The sequence below is a fragment of the Neolamprologus brichardi genome, chromosome 20 (genome assembly GCF_056152115.1).
Source record: "Neolamprologus brichardi isolate AB-2024 chromosome 20, ASM5615211v1, whole genome shotgun sequence".
NCBI classification, from domain to species: Eukaryota; Metazoa; Chordata; class Actinopteri; order Cichliformes; family Cichlidae; genus Neolamprologus; species Neolamprologus brichardi.
Window position 1 is genome coordinate 10,569,676 of NC_142123.1, and position 16,616 is coordinate 10,586,291.

General features: G+C 40.1%; 1 protein-coding gene across 2 annotated transcripts; it reads right to left on the reverse strand.

Annotated features, from left to right (window-relative positions):
- Positions 1–1,594: 1,594 nt before the first annotated feature.
- chrna4b (cholinergic receptor, nicotinic, alpha 4b) lies at positions 1,595–14,526 on the reverse strand. Of its 2 annotated transcripts, XM_006785336.3 has the most exons (6): positions 14,177–14,526; positions 11,495–11,646; positions 10,164–10,208; positions 9,967–10,076; positions 6,606–8,037; positions 1,595–4,333 (listed from the first exon to the last, which is right to left on the reverse strand). In XM_006785336.3, the coding sequence occupies exons 1-6, from the start codon at positions 14,226–14,228 to the stop codon at positions 4,208–4,210; spliced, it is 1,917 nt and encodes a 638-aa protein (XP_006785399.1). In that variant the 5' UTR covers positions 14,229–14,526; the 3' UTR covers positions 1,595–4,207. The 2 variants fall into 2 exon arrangements, with proteins under 2 accessions (XP_006785399.1, XP_035761544.1); XM_035905651.2 differs by having other exon boundaries at positions 9,967–10,208.
- Positions 14,527–16,616: the final 2,090 nt, after the last annotated feature.

The window sequence follows — 16,616 nt, forward strand, 5'->3', positions numbered from 1 at the left end:
AGAACTGAGTCTTCTTGCTAAATCAATTTTAGCTTTGGATGGGATGTGAGGACTCTGTCCCATTCTCCTGAAACATCCATTTAAACTCTGTCAGTCTGGATGGGAACCATCCTTGAGCTGCCATCTGCAGGTGGCATACTGACGTTAAGTCTCGTCTTTGGTTGGGCCACTCAAGTGGCAGCATTGTGCTGAAACCACACTTGGACTTCATTTCAGTGTCATGTTGAAAGGTGAACCTTCATCCCAGTTTCAGGTTGCTGGACTCTGGAGACTCTGTTCTTCTAGGACTGTTCTGGATTTTAATGCATTCACACCACCTTCAGTCCTGACCCGTCTCTTTGTCCCTGTCACTGAGAAGCACCTTTGTGTTCACTGCAGGGATAGTATTTCACTGTGGGGCTGAATGAGGTGATTGAAGGAGCCTGCTGTTTACCAGACATAAAACTTCTGGAGTTCTGCTGAGAGAGTTCAATTTTGGTTTCAGATCAGAAAATATATTTCCTGGTAAAAGCAAAGCTGACTGACATTATTCATTTTTACATATATTTGCTAGAAAAAATGGCACACAGCAAAATACTAAAACATGCAAACACAAATGGAAATACAATATACAAGGCAAAAACAGAGTTTGTACAATTTTAATAAGCTTGAAGGACAATATTTGGTATGACCACCTTTACTGTCCGACGCAGTCTGAATTCTTAGGTAAACTTTTTGTAATGTCTTTTAGCGGTCTTCTGGAAAAGAGCCTTGAATGCCTTCCAGGCATCTTGAAGGACATTCAAGGCTTTTCTTTGGATGTCTCTGTGTAGATGATCCCACACTGCTTTAGTAATGTCAAGGTGTGATCTCTGGGGAGGCCAAATCTATTGCTGATATTATTCCACTGTATGTTTTTCAGTCCAGGTATGCTTTTAATACACTACTAGTGTGTTTGGGATGATTGTAATCCATGATTTTTGCATGTTTTTTTGACAGCAGTTTTATTTATTCTAAATTCCAATTCAATTTTGACAAAATCCAACTCCACTGGCTGAAATGCAGCCCCCGACCATGACAGAGCATCCACCATGCAATGCAAATGACTGTAGATACTCACTGTTATGCGTCTCTCCTAACATCCTGCATATTGACAGCAATTTGAAGCAGAAAAATTCTATTTTGGATTTACCCCACTACATTCCCTTGTGCTGTCATTGATTTTCAGTTCAGTTCTTGTGCAATGTGGCATAGCTCAGCCTTTTCTCCCTGTTTCCCTTGCTTAAGAATGGCTTCTTGACAGCCACTCTTCCGCTGAGACCATTTCTGCTGAGGCTTCAGCGTACAGTCAACCGTCCAGATGCATCTTTCGGTTCCTGTGTCTAGTCTTTGCTGGATTTTACCTAGGACTTTCATCGATAGCTTTTAGGCCTCACAGTTCTTCTCTTTTCCTTTGCTTGTCCAATTTTCACAGACTTTTTAAGGACAGTCCCCACACCATGCCATACCCATTATATATATAGTATTAATAAGGAAGCAGCTATCATTAAGTTCATCTTCTTTGCAGGAAATAACCAACATTTTGAAATCAAAATGTCTACATTAATTATCCAAGCAGGGGCATATGTATCTCAGAAGACAATCACTTAATTGAAATTAGCATTGAAGGTCAATTTTTCATAAAGGTAAATTCAATAACATGACATTTAGCTGTAATTAATAACACTGTGTACTTGCATGGCATTTGGCATTGCTTCCTTGAGGAAGCCAACACAAAGGACCTTTATGGAGTTTTGCCATTTGCTTTTCTACAAGTATTTGATGCTGAAATTATGCATGAGATCTGTGCTGAAAAGGCATGGCTTATCATTTAATGAAAATTAGCTTGTGGTTTCATAAAGACCACGCTCATTTCATTTTAGAATTATAATAACAATATGCTGTGGTATTGTGTATCCTTGGAAAACTGGTGGGATAAATGGAAATTAATATCCGTTCATATATAAATCTTTGAATGCAGACAAAAGATTTAAACTCATGTTTATCATATGCTACATTTTTGATGTTGCAACAAAGCCAGAGTACTCATTTGTATTTCAGGCTATCGCCACCTTTTTTTCTCCAGAGTTTGTGCTGAAACGTACGAATAAACAGGGAGCACGGCAGCTATTTCACCTTGTTCAAAGTGCAGTGTTTCCATATTGTGCTAAATTGCTGTTTTCTCTTGTCTGTGAATTTACATAATGATCAGTGGTTAGTCGTCTGCTGAGCAAGTGGAAATGCAATAGTTTGTTTGTTGAGGTCAAAATTGAGGTCATTACTTTGGGTATTCAGGTGTAACATTACATGCTTTTAAATCTAATCGGATGTGGAGTTTTATTCACGTGGAGCTGCAGGGTGCTGATGTACGAACACAGGATTAAAGTGGAGTAATTGAATACTTTTTCTTTTCACACACAATTCAGTGATACACGTTTGTTCTGTTCCTCATGTTTCATCAGTTTTGTTTTGTTTTTGTTTCATTTCCACTTCTTTAAGTTATTTAGGCCAACAGTTCAAATTTCTAAAATAGAAATATTAAAAAAGCCTTTTCATAGATTCACATACCTAATCTAGATGCTTTCCATTTAGCTTTATTTTATTTCACATGAAATTAATATAAGTAGACATGTGCCTATAACTGTTTATGTGACATAAAGAAATCAAACAAGGCTTTCAAAAACATCTCACACACGCACAAAACATTTTAAACGAGGATTTCACGACAAAGGTGAGGGTGAATTTGGCACAAAGGCAAAGAAATCAAAAAATAAACGCAACAAAGAGTGTGAGGGTGTTAAAGAACTACATGGACTTGAACTGAAACTAAAGTGAAGCATCTAAACTAGAAATGTGTGTGCAAAATGTACAGAGATGTGCTTTTGAACTAAAATAAACAATGAAATAATTATTTAATGCAAAAAAATCTGTCCGGTCAGCTGTACAGTTCTGTTAAGGCCCATAATTATTTAATGATTGCTTTACTTCTTGCAAATTTTATAAGTGCTCCTAAATATAGCATCTGCTTTAGCTATTCTTTGAGGACAGAGGGACACGTGAGATTAATTTCTGTAACGTATTTTAAAAAAAACATCCAAAAAGCGTGTCCTCCTGTGGAAGCAGCGAATGAATAAAACTAAATGCAGTTAAGTGTGAAACCCTCCTCTGCCAACTTATTTTAAACACTGCAGTACAATTAACCTTTGCTCTGTGCATGAAATAGTTTTTCACAGAATAGTGGTGTACTCATTAATAAATTTTAATTATCTTTTTTTTATATAGCTGTTGTAGATACTGAAAAGATCCATTATGGGAAGCGACAAAAGTCAGGTCATAATGAAAGCGGAGAGGACGCTGGAATTAAATGTTGGAACTAATGAGTAACAAATTCATCGCAAAATCTTCAACACTAAGGTAGAATAATAATATTACCAGCGTCACCACATTTATTGTCATCATCCATATCAGTTTCTGCTCTACTTTATAAACCAAAAGATGCAAAACAGATGGAAAGAATGACAACGATCTGCAGTAAAAGCAAAGAGAATGGCTGAATAGATGTGCTAGAGTTAGAAAGTTGCAAAGTTGAATGTTTGCTTACCTGTGGAGTAACTCTTGCACAAAGCAGGACACCTGAATGTACCCAGCCAAGAATTCTGGCAATTAGGTTTCAAAGAAACAATTGTTTTATGAACATATGTATTTTTTTGTATTTGGCGAAAGCACTGTACATTGATCTGTTCCACAGTCCACATACTGGAACACTGACATTACTGAAGGAATGTTAAAAGTTAGCTATATATTCAACTTTACACAGTCTTTGTCTGTCTGTGGCATCATCCATAGTTCTTCATGGGTTAGAGTCAAATTTTCACTGTTTTTACAAGAGTATCTGATTGAGCCATACAGCTCAATGTCAGAACGGAGTGACATGGAAGGATATTTTTGCTGTTGGCCTTTTGCCCTCATAAAGAATTTATATGTCCACTGAAATCGATGATAGATATTTCATCTTGTCTTTTAGCGAGTAACCTTCCGTTGACCCGGCCTAAGAGTGAGAAATGTGACAAGTATTCCCTTTGAAAAACAGAAAATAAAAAGATATGTGGTAAACCTTTTTTTTTGTTAAGAGAATGGGGGAACACGTCCTTCTGTCTGTCCGTGTTCTCTTTCCCTTGATGCAGAGATTCTAGATCATTCCAGCCAGCCAAGGAGGAAGAAAGAGTCCCACAGATCCCAGTATACACACCAGCACAAACATCCAGAGGAATATCCTGTCAATGACCATGGCCACATACTTCCAGTCCTCCTTGACCTAGCAGAGAGGGGAAACAGCACAGGGGGACATTTCAAATTTCACTCCACACCACCTTTCTTTTCTACCAGCTGTCAGTTTTCACCCTTGATTGATTTCTCACGAATGGCTGATTTTTTCATTATGAGTCTGCTATCTCTTAAATGTCAGTCAATCCTTGCTTGTGTCTCTTATGAAAAATTCAAGGTCAAATTGCGGAGGTCCCATTGTTTTAAAGACAGGCCTATTCTGCTTAGAGCTCGAAAGCGTATTGTGGCGTCGACGGTGACTGATGTCAGTGAATACAATAGGTTTTTATTACATTTGCTCACATATATCCTCCAGAAACTTATTTTTCCCCTCTCAGAAACTTTATAATTAGCATTTTATCACTATATGCTACATTTTTTAAATCATTTGACACGTAATACTTGTTCCAAGCACAGTTTCAGGGTTATGTTTGAAAGCAATAAAGAAAAGTCACTTGTCTAACAGTCAATTTTAATTAAGTTGCATAAGCATTTGTATGTGCGACTGTTCACACTGAGTTGCCCGTAAGAGCTTCTAAATAAGACAGTGTTCTTTTATCATCAGAAAATCCTGATTACTGTTATTACTGACTCAGTCATGTCACTTTTATCTTGCTTTTTAATAATGAGTAATGGTAGATTGACTTGTCATTTATGGGTCTGATACTTGATTGTCATTATGTGTTTATGTGCTCTTCCTTTCTTGCATCCCTTCTGAGTTTTTAGGTATGCGCATCCTCAACATATGCAAAAGCCATGGGAGCAGTATATAAACATGTAAATGGTAAATGGACTGGTTCTTATATAGCGCTTTTCTACTCTTCTGAGCACTCAAAGCGCTTTACACAACTTGTGCATTCACCCATTCACACCCATTCGCACAAGCACATTTCTCTAGGTGCTTTCTAGATAACATTCACACACATTCATACTCCGATGGATGCATCGGAGAGCAATTTGGGGTTAGTATCTTGCCCAAGGATATTTGGCATGCAGACTAGGGGAAGCCAGGAATCGAACCACTAACCTTCCGATCAGTAGATGACCTGCTCTACCACCTGAGCTACAGCCACCCACAAGTACCCACTTACATGTATGTAAATGCCAACAACAAATGTTTTGAAAAGAAACAAATATGATATTGAAAGGCTTATTATACTTTGTATGATTTACAGTGAGCAGAATCAGTAGTTTAAAAATATATTCATGTTGGCAGGGGTGATTTGGCCCTGTTCTTTTTCTAGTCAATAACATTTTTAAAGCCTCCTCCTAGTACACAGCATAGACAGGAAAAAGTATATGTGAACAATGCTGCATGCAGTGGAGCTCTGCATACATAGATGATAAAAAGCAAATAACAGCAACACAAAGGACAGCCCACACTGCTTAAAACACACTATTTTTCCAGTTATTCTGCAACGCAGCACACATTTATCTGAGAACTGTAACACGATTTATTTGTTGTCACTCAGTGGCTGAGTTCAGCTTAGCTGGATCTCTGACATGCAAAATAACAGGGTTACTTGTTTGTTCCGGATTACTTTCAACCTCTTTTGCACGAGAAAAGAAAGAAGGGGAGGAGCACTGCTTGGTGGGAGTGAGCACAGGGAACATACATGTAGGCTTTTTGCATGGAAGTACATTTCACCCCTGTGAGATCCAGTCAGAATCTGCTATTTTTATTTAATGTTCCTCTGACACCTTAAATGACTGGCAGGCAAAAGATGCGAGGTAGTTTTGTTTTTGTTTTTTTACAAATAAACTGACCTTTTAGAAATGTCCCCCACTGAGGTACCATGTTTCTCCTGCTGGGATCTGACTAATTTTGAATTTGAACAAATCGTGACAGATCAGGTATTGGATTTTATTCTCCCATGTACTTCAGTCTCTAAATGGTAGCTCAAAATTACACAGTGTGATTTTTGTCCTGTCTGCCATGGCAGATAGCTCCGTGAGCCCGGTTCTGCCGGAGGCTTCTTCCTGTTAAAAGGGAGTTTCTCCTTCCCACTGTTGCCAAGCGCTTGCTCATAGGGGGTCATTTGATTGTTTTGGGGTTTTTTTTTTCAAATTATTGTAGGGTCTTAACATTAAAATATAAAGCACCTTGAGGTGACTGCTGTTGGGATTTGGCAATAGATAAATCAAGAATTGTGCTAAAAGCCCTTATTTAATTTCTGAAAGGATTTCACTTGTGTTTAAAACAGAACATTTAATTAACATTTAAAAGCATTATTACCAAGGCTTGATCGTTTCTGTCTACTCACTGAAAAGTCTGCATCTTCTGCCCTGAGATGATCAGCGATGTACTGCACTCCCTCTATGGCCCGTTTCATAGCTGGAGAAATAGTTGGAATCACAGCATCCTGTTGGGTACTTGCATCTTTTGTGGACTCTGCTGTTAGGGTTTCTGCTAGCTGATCTGTAGGAGGAGTTTTTTTCAACTGCCCCATTATTCCAGAGACCCCATCATCATGCAGACAGCAGTACTGGACGCTGCTGGAGCGACACAGATGTCTGGCTTTCTGAGGAAGCGACTTCTGTTGGTCAGACATTTGCTCTACGCTGTGGGAGCGACCATTTGGGGCCAGTCTACTTGGTTCTTCCCTCGACAGGTTGCGAAGTGGACCCAGTGGCAAAGTTGGGGGCAATGACAATTGGGAAGAAGACGAGGCCGCTGAGTTGTGTCTGCGTAGGGGTTGCTTCTCTGAGAGAACTGAATACTGACCAGATGTGGATCGGCTGAAAATGTCGGCCTTCAGTGGGTGATCTTCTTTATTGTGCTTCCCAAGAGGGGAAGAGGGTGGAGATGGTGAGCAGACGAGGATGCTTGGGCTGTCAGACTGTGTCCTTGGGAGTATATTTTCAGCCTGGGCCATTTGTATCAACCCAGTCTCTAGGCCTGTCCAGAAGGCCTGAGAGTTGCCTGTGGCAGATATCGTTGTTGGACGGTGCATCATCTCAATAAGCTTCTTGCAGTGCTGCTTTGCGGTGCCTGGCGGACGCTTCATGAAGAGGACCTGAGGTACCAAGTCCAGGAATACTCTGCGGACCCAGTGAGGCATGCCATGTGTTTGTGGGGATCGGTGGTGTACATTCAACACAAAGACGGTAATTATGATGGAGAGCGTGACAAAGACCATAGTGAACAGCAGGTATTCACCAATCAGGGGTATGACCAGAGATGTAGATGGTATTATCTCTGTTATCAGCAGGAGGAACACTGTTAAGGACAGTAGCACTGAAATGCACAAGGTAATCTTCTCGCCACACTGGGAAGGCAAATAGAACACCAGCACAGTCAAGCAGGAGATAAGCAGACAGGGAATAATAAGGTTTATAGTGTAGAACAATGGAAGCCTCCGGATGATGAAGTAGTAAGTGATGTCTGCATAGATCTCTGTGCAGCACTCATACTTTTTTGTATTGTACTTGCCCACTGCATTGACAATCACCCACTCCCCGCTCTCCCAGTAATCCATCTGGTCCACATCGCCGGCCATGCTGATCAGATCGATCTTGGCACGGTCATAGGTCCAAGAGCCGAACTTCATCTTGCAGCTTTGCTGGTCAAAAGGGAAAAACGTGACATCTATGCTGCATGAAGACTTATAAATGGCTGGTGGCATCCACTTTATCTGGCCATCGTAGAACAGATGCGCCTTTGTGAAGTGAGTAACTGCAAAGTCACCGTCGGCACTGCAGATGAAGACCAGGGGAGAAAGGTGGAAACACATATATCAGACTTACATCACATTTTAGCCCCTCTTTAATAAATAAATTTTATAAGTTTAATTCTGGGTGATTTCTTCAAGCACTACTTTAAAATGTTCAAGGTCAGTCGCAGCTCACAGGTAGAGTAGATGTTCAGTTGCCATGGAGATAACTAAGTCTTTTTCATTGGAAAACTCAAGTAACAAAAAGTGGAATTTGACCTAAGATTTTTTGCTTAATAGATACAGGAGAAAGTTGAAGAAGTGGTGTTATCAGTTTTTACAGTTTCTAACCCTGTGAAATTCAGGGGTCGAGACTAATTTAAAATGTATTTAAAAGATTAAGTATTCTGAGTCATCAAATAAAAAGTGAAAATGTCTTCATCTATGTCAATGACACTTATGTTTATGTGTATACATCTCTAAATGGGCAAGATGTCATGTCTTTAACATTCTGCTGGTGTCCAGTTTGTTCATTATTCAGTTCATTCACAGTCTGTTGTTGCCTTTTTGTTATCTCTTTATGCCCTACTTGTGTTTGAGTCTGTCTCCATTTAGTTACTTCCTGTTTTATTTTGGTGTTCCTTGTCATTTTCTTTTTCTTTTTCTTTTTTTTTCATCTTCGTCTCATTATCCCTGATTTGTTCCAGCTGTGTTCCCCATCTTTTCCCACTAGCCTCATTAGCTTTTGTATTTATTGTCTCAGTCTTCCCTTGTCCTTTGTTGAGTGGCTCCATATTTCTGTGTGTTCCCTAATGTTTCTCTGAGTCTTGTAGTATTTGTTAGTGTTTCCTATCCTGGTGTAATTATTCCTCATTATTCCATTTTCCCGTTCTTATTTTGGACTGTTTCCCTTTCATCAATCCTCCACTTAATGCTTGCTTTATGCATTTGGGTCCACAAGCAGCTACCACTTTCCACACCGCTTATGATTTTCTGTTTAGAGACGTTTATGGAACAATTCAGTGCTAACATGATATAATTTTCGAGACGTGAATAAGGTCTTCATGTGCCAGAGGAAAACAGAACTTGAAGATACAGTTTTGTCTCAGATCTGAAATCTCCTTTGTGTACACAACAGTCCTGCTTTTACACACCTGATACCAGTTATTACATCCACCCTCATCGTGTGAACCAGCAATCTACACGTCAAGGTGCAGAGCTCATTCCAAACCATTCACTCAAGTCTACAGAGGAAATAGCTTGAACCTATGTAATCAGAAAACCCTTTTGATGTTTATTTTCTCTGAATGGACATGCAGGCTATTCACAATGTAACCTTTTGCTGTTTAAATCAATGCTGTTTACAAAAGTCTTTGAGATATTGTGTCACAAATGCACTTCACAAGTGAGATCGCCATGTTTTGCCTTACTAATTAAAAGACATAAGTGACAAAGGTTCAGTCATTTCACCATGAAAACAACAATCACTGTTCAATAACTTAAAAGTTGGATATTTAGCAAATTCTTTCATGAAATTTTCTTTCCTATTAGCCAACTTTTGGAAATAATATTAATCCAGGTTTACTTGAGGTGCTCATACTAGATGCATTTTATCTTTGAAATACATCCAGCTACATTTCAGCTTCTTATTCCCAGCCAAATATATTACTTTCTGTCATACTGAGCTTTGTTTGTGACCACATCCATTAGGAGTGACCTTGTTCACATATATTTCAACTAAATTACTTTATGACATTGGCACAGGACAAGATGTTTGGCACAACAGCAGATTCTTCGTGTTTTCCCTCAAGTCATGCCATCTGTTGGAATTAAACCATCAGAATCTGAGCATTACTTGCCATGTGATCATTTTTACATTGAAATGTTGACATTTAAAACGCACAGGAAGCACACTGTGGGCCTGAAAAGAATCTAAATTTCATATAGCACAAAAAGGTGTTTCCTTCCTCACTTGTTGTAGAGGACAATGTCGGGTCTCCAGATAATCTCTGAGGGGATACGTATGGAGGTGACATTTTCATAATCCTCTGGGTTCCAGCGGAGTTTGTAATCGTTCCATTCCTGTTGCAAAACATTAATCATATTTATGCACCGCAGCGTTATATTGGATTGTATTTCACATGCCTTTTCTCTATCATCTTTTCTTACTTGCTTAACCCAGACATTTGTAGTCATCATCTGGTTCTTCTCATCCTTTTATGGAAAACAGAAAAGAGGATTACTCTGATTACAAGGAATTCAACATCCATCAGCGCTTTATTACCACTGAGATAGAATTGAGTTTTTTCTTTCTCTCTTTTTTTATGGTCCTCCCCCAAACTCATGGGGATGGGCATTTTGTCCCCATAAGTGAGTGTTAGTCTCCACAAGTATAGTAGTATGGCAGTTTTCTGTCCTCACAAAGACATCTAAACAAGTACACACACACTTACACACACACACACACACACACACACACACACACACACACGCATTCATGAATCATTTCTAGAACAAATCAACCAAAACAAAAAACACTTTCACTTCTTTGCTGGCAAGCTGCTTTCTCCAGCTCTTCCCTGGGAACTTCTAAGACACAGCAGTCAGTGAATGCACTGTGCAGGAGAAGACAACTTCACCTAAAGTTGACTCTCACCGGCAGGCAGGTGGAAAAAGCACTGTCAACTAATTGTGTGTCATAAACCTGGAAAGTCATCCCCTGCAGCACAGTCTTGCATTGGGTAACTTTTAAATGGCTCTGCATGGCAGTCGGGTGATTATATAACCATTTTTACCTTAGTCAACAGAATCTCAGTGACATTTGTGTAAAATGCATACTAAAAGCTTGCACTTAAAACCACAGGAGGTCTGGAATGCAAAGATACCAACATGACGAGAGGGGATAACGACGTTATTTTTGTCTAGAGCAGCTGTGTCTGGATTGCTGCTCAGGAGACAGATTTGAATATTTACTGTCTGTGTTAGCATACTTGACAAGTGAATTTAATTTGGGAAAATAATGCATTGTCTTCTGTTGGTGTGCTTTCATTTCCGCTGATTTATCTCTCTTGCATGGTGTATCTTTCAGCTAGTAATTACCAATATACAGCACATAAGACAGAATCTCCTCCCAACATAACACTCATAATAATGAAACACATGCCTCATGCCCATTCAACAAGCCAGGATGTTTGTAATTACAAGGATAGGTTTTTTTTTTTTGGTTTTTTTTTTTTTTAAATCTTTACAACTTTAGTGATATATGTATTTAGATATTTATATAAATGGTAACTTAATTACAGGTAGTTTAAAAAAGCTATTTAAAGATCAGAGTCCCATTATGGAGCCATAACATCGAAATGCCTCGCAGTCGTTTCTTTTCTCCTCAAAGAAGAAACACACAGATTGTGTTAGTTTTGAAGGGCACAGTGTTAGCTAGATTTAAATGTCCAGTCGTAGATGTTGATGGAAACTTAACAAAGATGTCAGCTATTACTTACCACATCAATTAGCTGAGCGATAGATAGTCCAAAGTGGACTAGTACTGTATCTGTAGTGTTCCTCACAGGTCGGGAGAGCTTATTGTAATTTGCAAACAGATTCTGGAGCAGCCTCTCTTCAGCGTGGGCACGGGGTCCAAGTTGGAAACACACTGAGGCCAGAAATGAGAAAAAAATTCAACAAAACAAGAAGCTGAGATTAATCGTGTGCCGTCCTGTTTATGTAATTTAAACGAGACCAATTGATCTTTACTTAGAACTGCAACTGCAATGCATAGGATATTCTTTCCTATGTTTTTTTTTTTTTTAAACTCCATGGTGATTTGTACCAGTTGATTTTGTGCAGGGCTCTCGTGCATATTCTCATAACAATTTTGAATTGTTTCTATTTTTGTTCACATATTCATGAAATACAGGGCAGAACTTTATATGAATCCTATTAATGTTGAAAATATTTGCTTCCATTCACAATACATTCATCAATAATGGATTGAGCTGATGCTACGATACCAAAGAATACAAAGTGTAATCTAAAAGTAGGGTGACCTCTATTATACAGCTGGCCTATGGTTACATGAGACGGGATCTGAGAGACGGGACAAATCAGGATGGAGGGTTTGGGGTGGGGGGGGGGGGGGGGGGGGTTTGCATAAAAGGAATAAGAGGAAGGAACAAACGTGCTGATGGAGCGATCTGTCCAGACGTTTCCCTCACCACCCTCCTCCACCCACCCTCCACTCTCTCCCTCTCCCTTTCTTCCTTTCAACAGCCGTCCTGATGAAGCAACTCAATCAGATCCCTCGGCACTGAGAAGGACCCGGCGAGGTCTGGGGACAATTAAAGACAAAGGGATCATCCTGTGCCTTCGACAGGACGACGTCCTTTGCATTTTGGTTCTTTCCTTTCACATTCACTTGGGCACTTTTCCATTATAAACCTTGTTGCATCTGTGCAGGTAATTCATTGTGTTTGCAATCTTTCAGAGGCAGTGATTGATTTAACTGGCCTCACTGATATTTTATCATCTCTCGCAGTACCACACAGTTCAATGTCTTTCTTTCTCTATGGACCTTATACTGTACATTATATCCTACTCTATATGAATTGTGATGCATTTTAATTTGTTTTGTCAAATATCACATGAAAAAAATAATCCTAAAGAGGACCCTTCCAAACTAGATTCTTATGGTTTCTGGACAACATTAATATATTCGCCAAACACACTTTTGCTTGGCTCAGACCCCTATAGAAAGGACGTGAGAGGACCTTTCTATAGGCTTCCATTAGTGACTGCCACTTTTCTAAGGCTATATTATTCCAAACGCCCCTTACTTGTATCCTTAAAATAGCGATACAGGTGTTGTTGCCATGCTGCTGGCCTTCCTCTTGGGTCCTCCTACCCACTCAATCAAAGTTGATGGGCTGTCTTTCAGTTGACTGAAAACTGGCATCCACTACTTTTAAAAGCTTGGGATCGATATCTTATTAAATGGATATAGTTTCTTTTTCCTTTCATGACTTGTCTTCCTGTTTTCACCTGGATCTGTTTGACATTTCCAGACACCCAACAACCTTGAAATGCTGTTACACGTTCAGACGAGAGAGGCCGTCAAAGGTGGCGTTTGTTTTATCGCATCAAATTAGAGCATTATCTGTTGAATGCGACCAATATTAAACTAAACCGAGGCTCGAGTACATTTCAAATCAGCCTTGGGACTAATGGGTTTATATGGGAGAGCTCACAGGGTGTTGTGACTTTGGTAAAAAAATGCAGATTAGAGCAATAATCTTTGCAGGAAAAAGTAGGCAACTGTTAGATGAGTTTACTTCTACATGGTGTGTTCTCCAATACACTATGAATAAGACTGATGCAGACTGTGATGATGCCAGTGTCTTTCACTCATCATCGTGAAGTTTTTCTTATATTGCTGTATTTTACAGTTTTCTGAAGCTACAGCAAAGCCTGATGAGTTATTTGGACGTGTCAGAGCTACTGGGTCCAAATCTGTCCTCATCTGATCAATGCTGTCTCATAGGACAGTATTGCATCAGAAGCAAATTAGTTTTCACTCAAGTGAATACTACACTTGAACCAGGCAGATGAAGCTTGTTACCAGGCTACAAAGCTCGCGTAGCAACACAGGCAGTTTCTACCCTTCAGTAGCAAACTACAGAAAACAATTTTTTTTGTCCCAAAGGTCGTGTGTTTTTATGGTTGTATTGTTCATTGTGCCAAATTAGCCCTCAGCAAAAATCATTGCCTGTCTAATAAGTAATGAGACTGGGGTGGACTGAATATAGATGACTGGGGTAAGAAGAGAGGCTTATATTAAATAGAAAAGCAAGGCCATCTGATTCTCTGAATTGCCCTGCTATTTAGGGCAAACCTATTGAAATGGCACAAATACAGGCAGTTCTTTTGAGTCATGCAGTAAATTACTTTGTAAGCCAACTTTGTTGATGCTGATAAACTTGAGCAGCGTGATATTTTAAACAGAAAAAAGAGGAGTGGAAAAAAAATCTAATTTGAGATGATTAGTAGCTAAAAAACCCTCCTCTTTCAATATATACTTCTGCCTTCAGCAAAAATGAAAAACACATTAACATCCTTTGCATCCCCTATGTTGAAAAATAAAATGACAGATGATGCAGCTTTAATGACAGCGCGGGGGAATTATTTACCTTGTGGAGGAAGAGTGAAGAAAAGTAAGCTCAAACATTTGTAGAAATCCATAGTGATCCAGCAGTACCCAACTCTATCAGTGAACTCCCTCCAACTTCTGCTGGATTTCAGTCATAGCAGAAGTGATCAAACCTGGAAAGTCTGCCCCGTGACAGCAGGTCGTCAAGGGGTTCAGATCAGGTTAAACACCCAGACGCAGAGGTCACGTCAGTCTGAGTCAACCCAGGGTCCGGCAGTCCTCCTGATTCCATCTCTCCATCTTTTCACATTCTCTTTTGTCCAGTCATAGCAGTATGAAGGACCCACAGACACATAGTGTAGTTTTTCTTATCCAACACTTCAAAGTCCCTCCTCCTCCTTCCACTGGAATCCTTCATCCAAGTGTGGCTGGCTTATCCTTCTCTTCTCCACCCTCCCTGTCAACATTACTCCCTCCCTCGCCTCTCATCTCTCCGCCTCCTCACCTCATCTCTCCCTCTCTCTCTTTCTCTCCCCCTCTCTCTCTCACACACACCTCATTTCTCTCTTTGTATTCTATCTTTCCCTCCTACTTACATATTTCTTTTTCTCCCTGTTCCAGTTTTCTCTCTTCTTCACTTTTTTCATTGAAAACAGAACTTTTTGTCAGTCTCTTTCTCTCTCTCTGTGTGTGTGTGCGTGTGTGTGTGCGTGCGTGCGTGCGTGTGTGTGTGTGTGTGTGAGGGAGAGTGTGAGAAGGAGTGTGGGGTGGGATTGGTAGGAGGATGGGGTAGTGGATGTCGACTTTTTGATTACTGGTACATACAGCAGCAGCGCTGTGTGGTTTACTTAACCAGTTATTTGTATGTGAGCTGTGTTACAGTGTATATGCAGCTACCTGTCAAAGTCCACTGTGTTAAAAAGTGCCAGTGAGTCACAGGACCTCTGGATACTCTTCAACCTCCCCTCTGCACTGTTTCCCACGAGTACTCCCCCCACCCACCCTTTCTCCCCCTCTCCTTTTTCTTTTAAACACCCCTGACCCTCACACGCTGTCAATTTTTCATGTGACATCTCACACACAGATGAAGACTTCTCTTTCTCTATAGCATCTTACTTCCCCCCCCAGTCTCCTTTCAGCTTTTATACGTCAGCAGAGCTCAATGCCAAGGCTAGCCATCTATTGAGACAGTCACATTTGCTTGAGGTGTATTTCCTGTTGCTGAATATCTTTTTCATTTTTCTCCAGCAATGTCAAAATGTCACCTGAGAATGAGAAAATAACTGGAGAGCCTTAAAAAAAATGCAAGCGTCATCATTACATGAGGATGGGTGAAGGAGAAGCTGATTTTTGACTTTCTGACAGTTCTTCCTGAGTGTTATATGACAGAGTGAAAGAAAAGATGTGCAAACAAATATATATTTTGCTGTTTTAGTTGTCTTTGTCAGATATGCTTCTCTGTGAGCCCACAGAGAAGAGCCTCTGCAGAGCACGCATTGATTTTTTCTAATCAAAGACGAAGTTCTCTTGATCCAGCGATGACTAACTGTGACGTGACAGATGAAGAGATTCCTCTCGCCAGTTTGCCACCACGAGCACAGATGCACATTCTTGCCATGAGAGATTTGATAGCTGATTATTTATTTGGATTGCTGACAGGAGTCAGGCAGGAATTTGTAAGTGGGACAATGTAGCAGCAGGGAGCACTGGAAGAGGAAATTTCACTTACAGTAAAAGGGCAGGGTGCACAAACAGGCCAATTGCCTGGTGGCTGTCGCATATTAGTTTATCTCACACCCACATACAGACACATATAGTCTCCCTCCGCGGCCATCTCATCAGATGAAAAGAACCATCTGTGCTTCTTGCTTTGCGAATGGTAAAGGAGAATACGGTATGGTCACCTCTTCCTGCAACCTCCTTAATAATTCATCTTGTTCTGATATTGCAGCACCTCTGCTGATCCCCAAACAAACACTTTGACCTCTGCTCCAGATGGTCACAAACTAAACACACGTGCTGACCTAGTGGCGTCCCTTTAAATTAGGAAGATGAGTGGCTGCAATCTCAACTGCAGTGCACAGTAGGTATTTCAAATGTTTATCCTTAACAATAGTCACTTCCAAAGTTGAACCATGTGGCATTTGATAAAACCTAGCTGGCTTGTATATGTGCAACACATGTCAGGGTTGGGAATCTGGGTGTTGCGGTGTCAGTCTGCCAGCCTGTATATTAAGCTTTGTCCATTGGACTTTTCCTCTGGTGACAGTACCACAAGGTTAACATTTGTGCTTTAAAGTGATGTGTTTTGATAACCATTAAATGGGGTGCCATGCAATTTGGAGCAGTCGATACTTTTCCCTCTCATAATGAAGAGTGATTGTTTTTGTGACGCCTTGATTTTTCATCTAGCACAATTACCAGATCAACATTTTAATTTGTCCAATCCTATGATTTACAAGCAGATATGTGCAAAACTA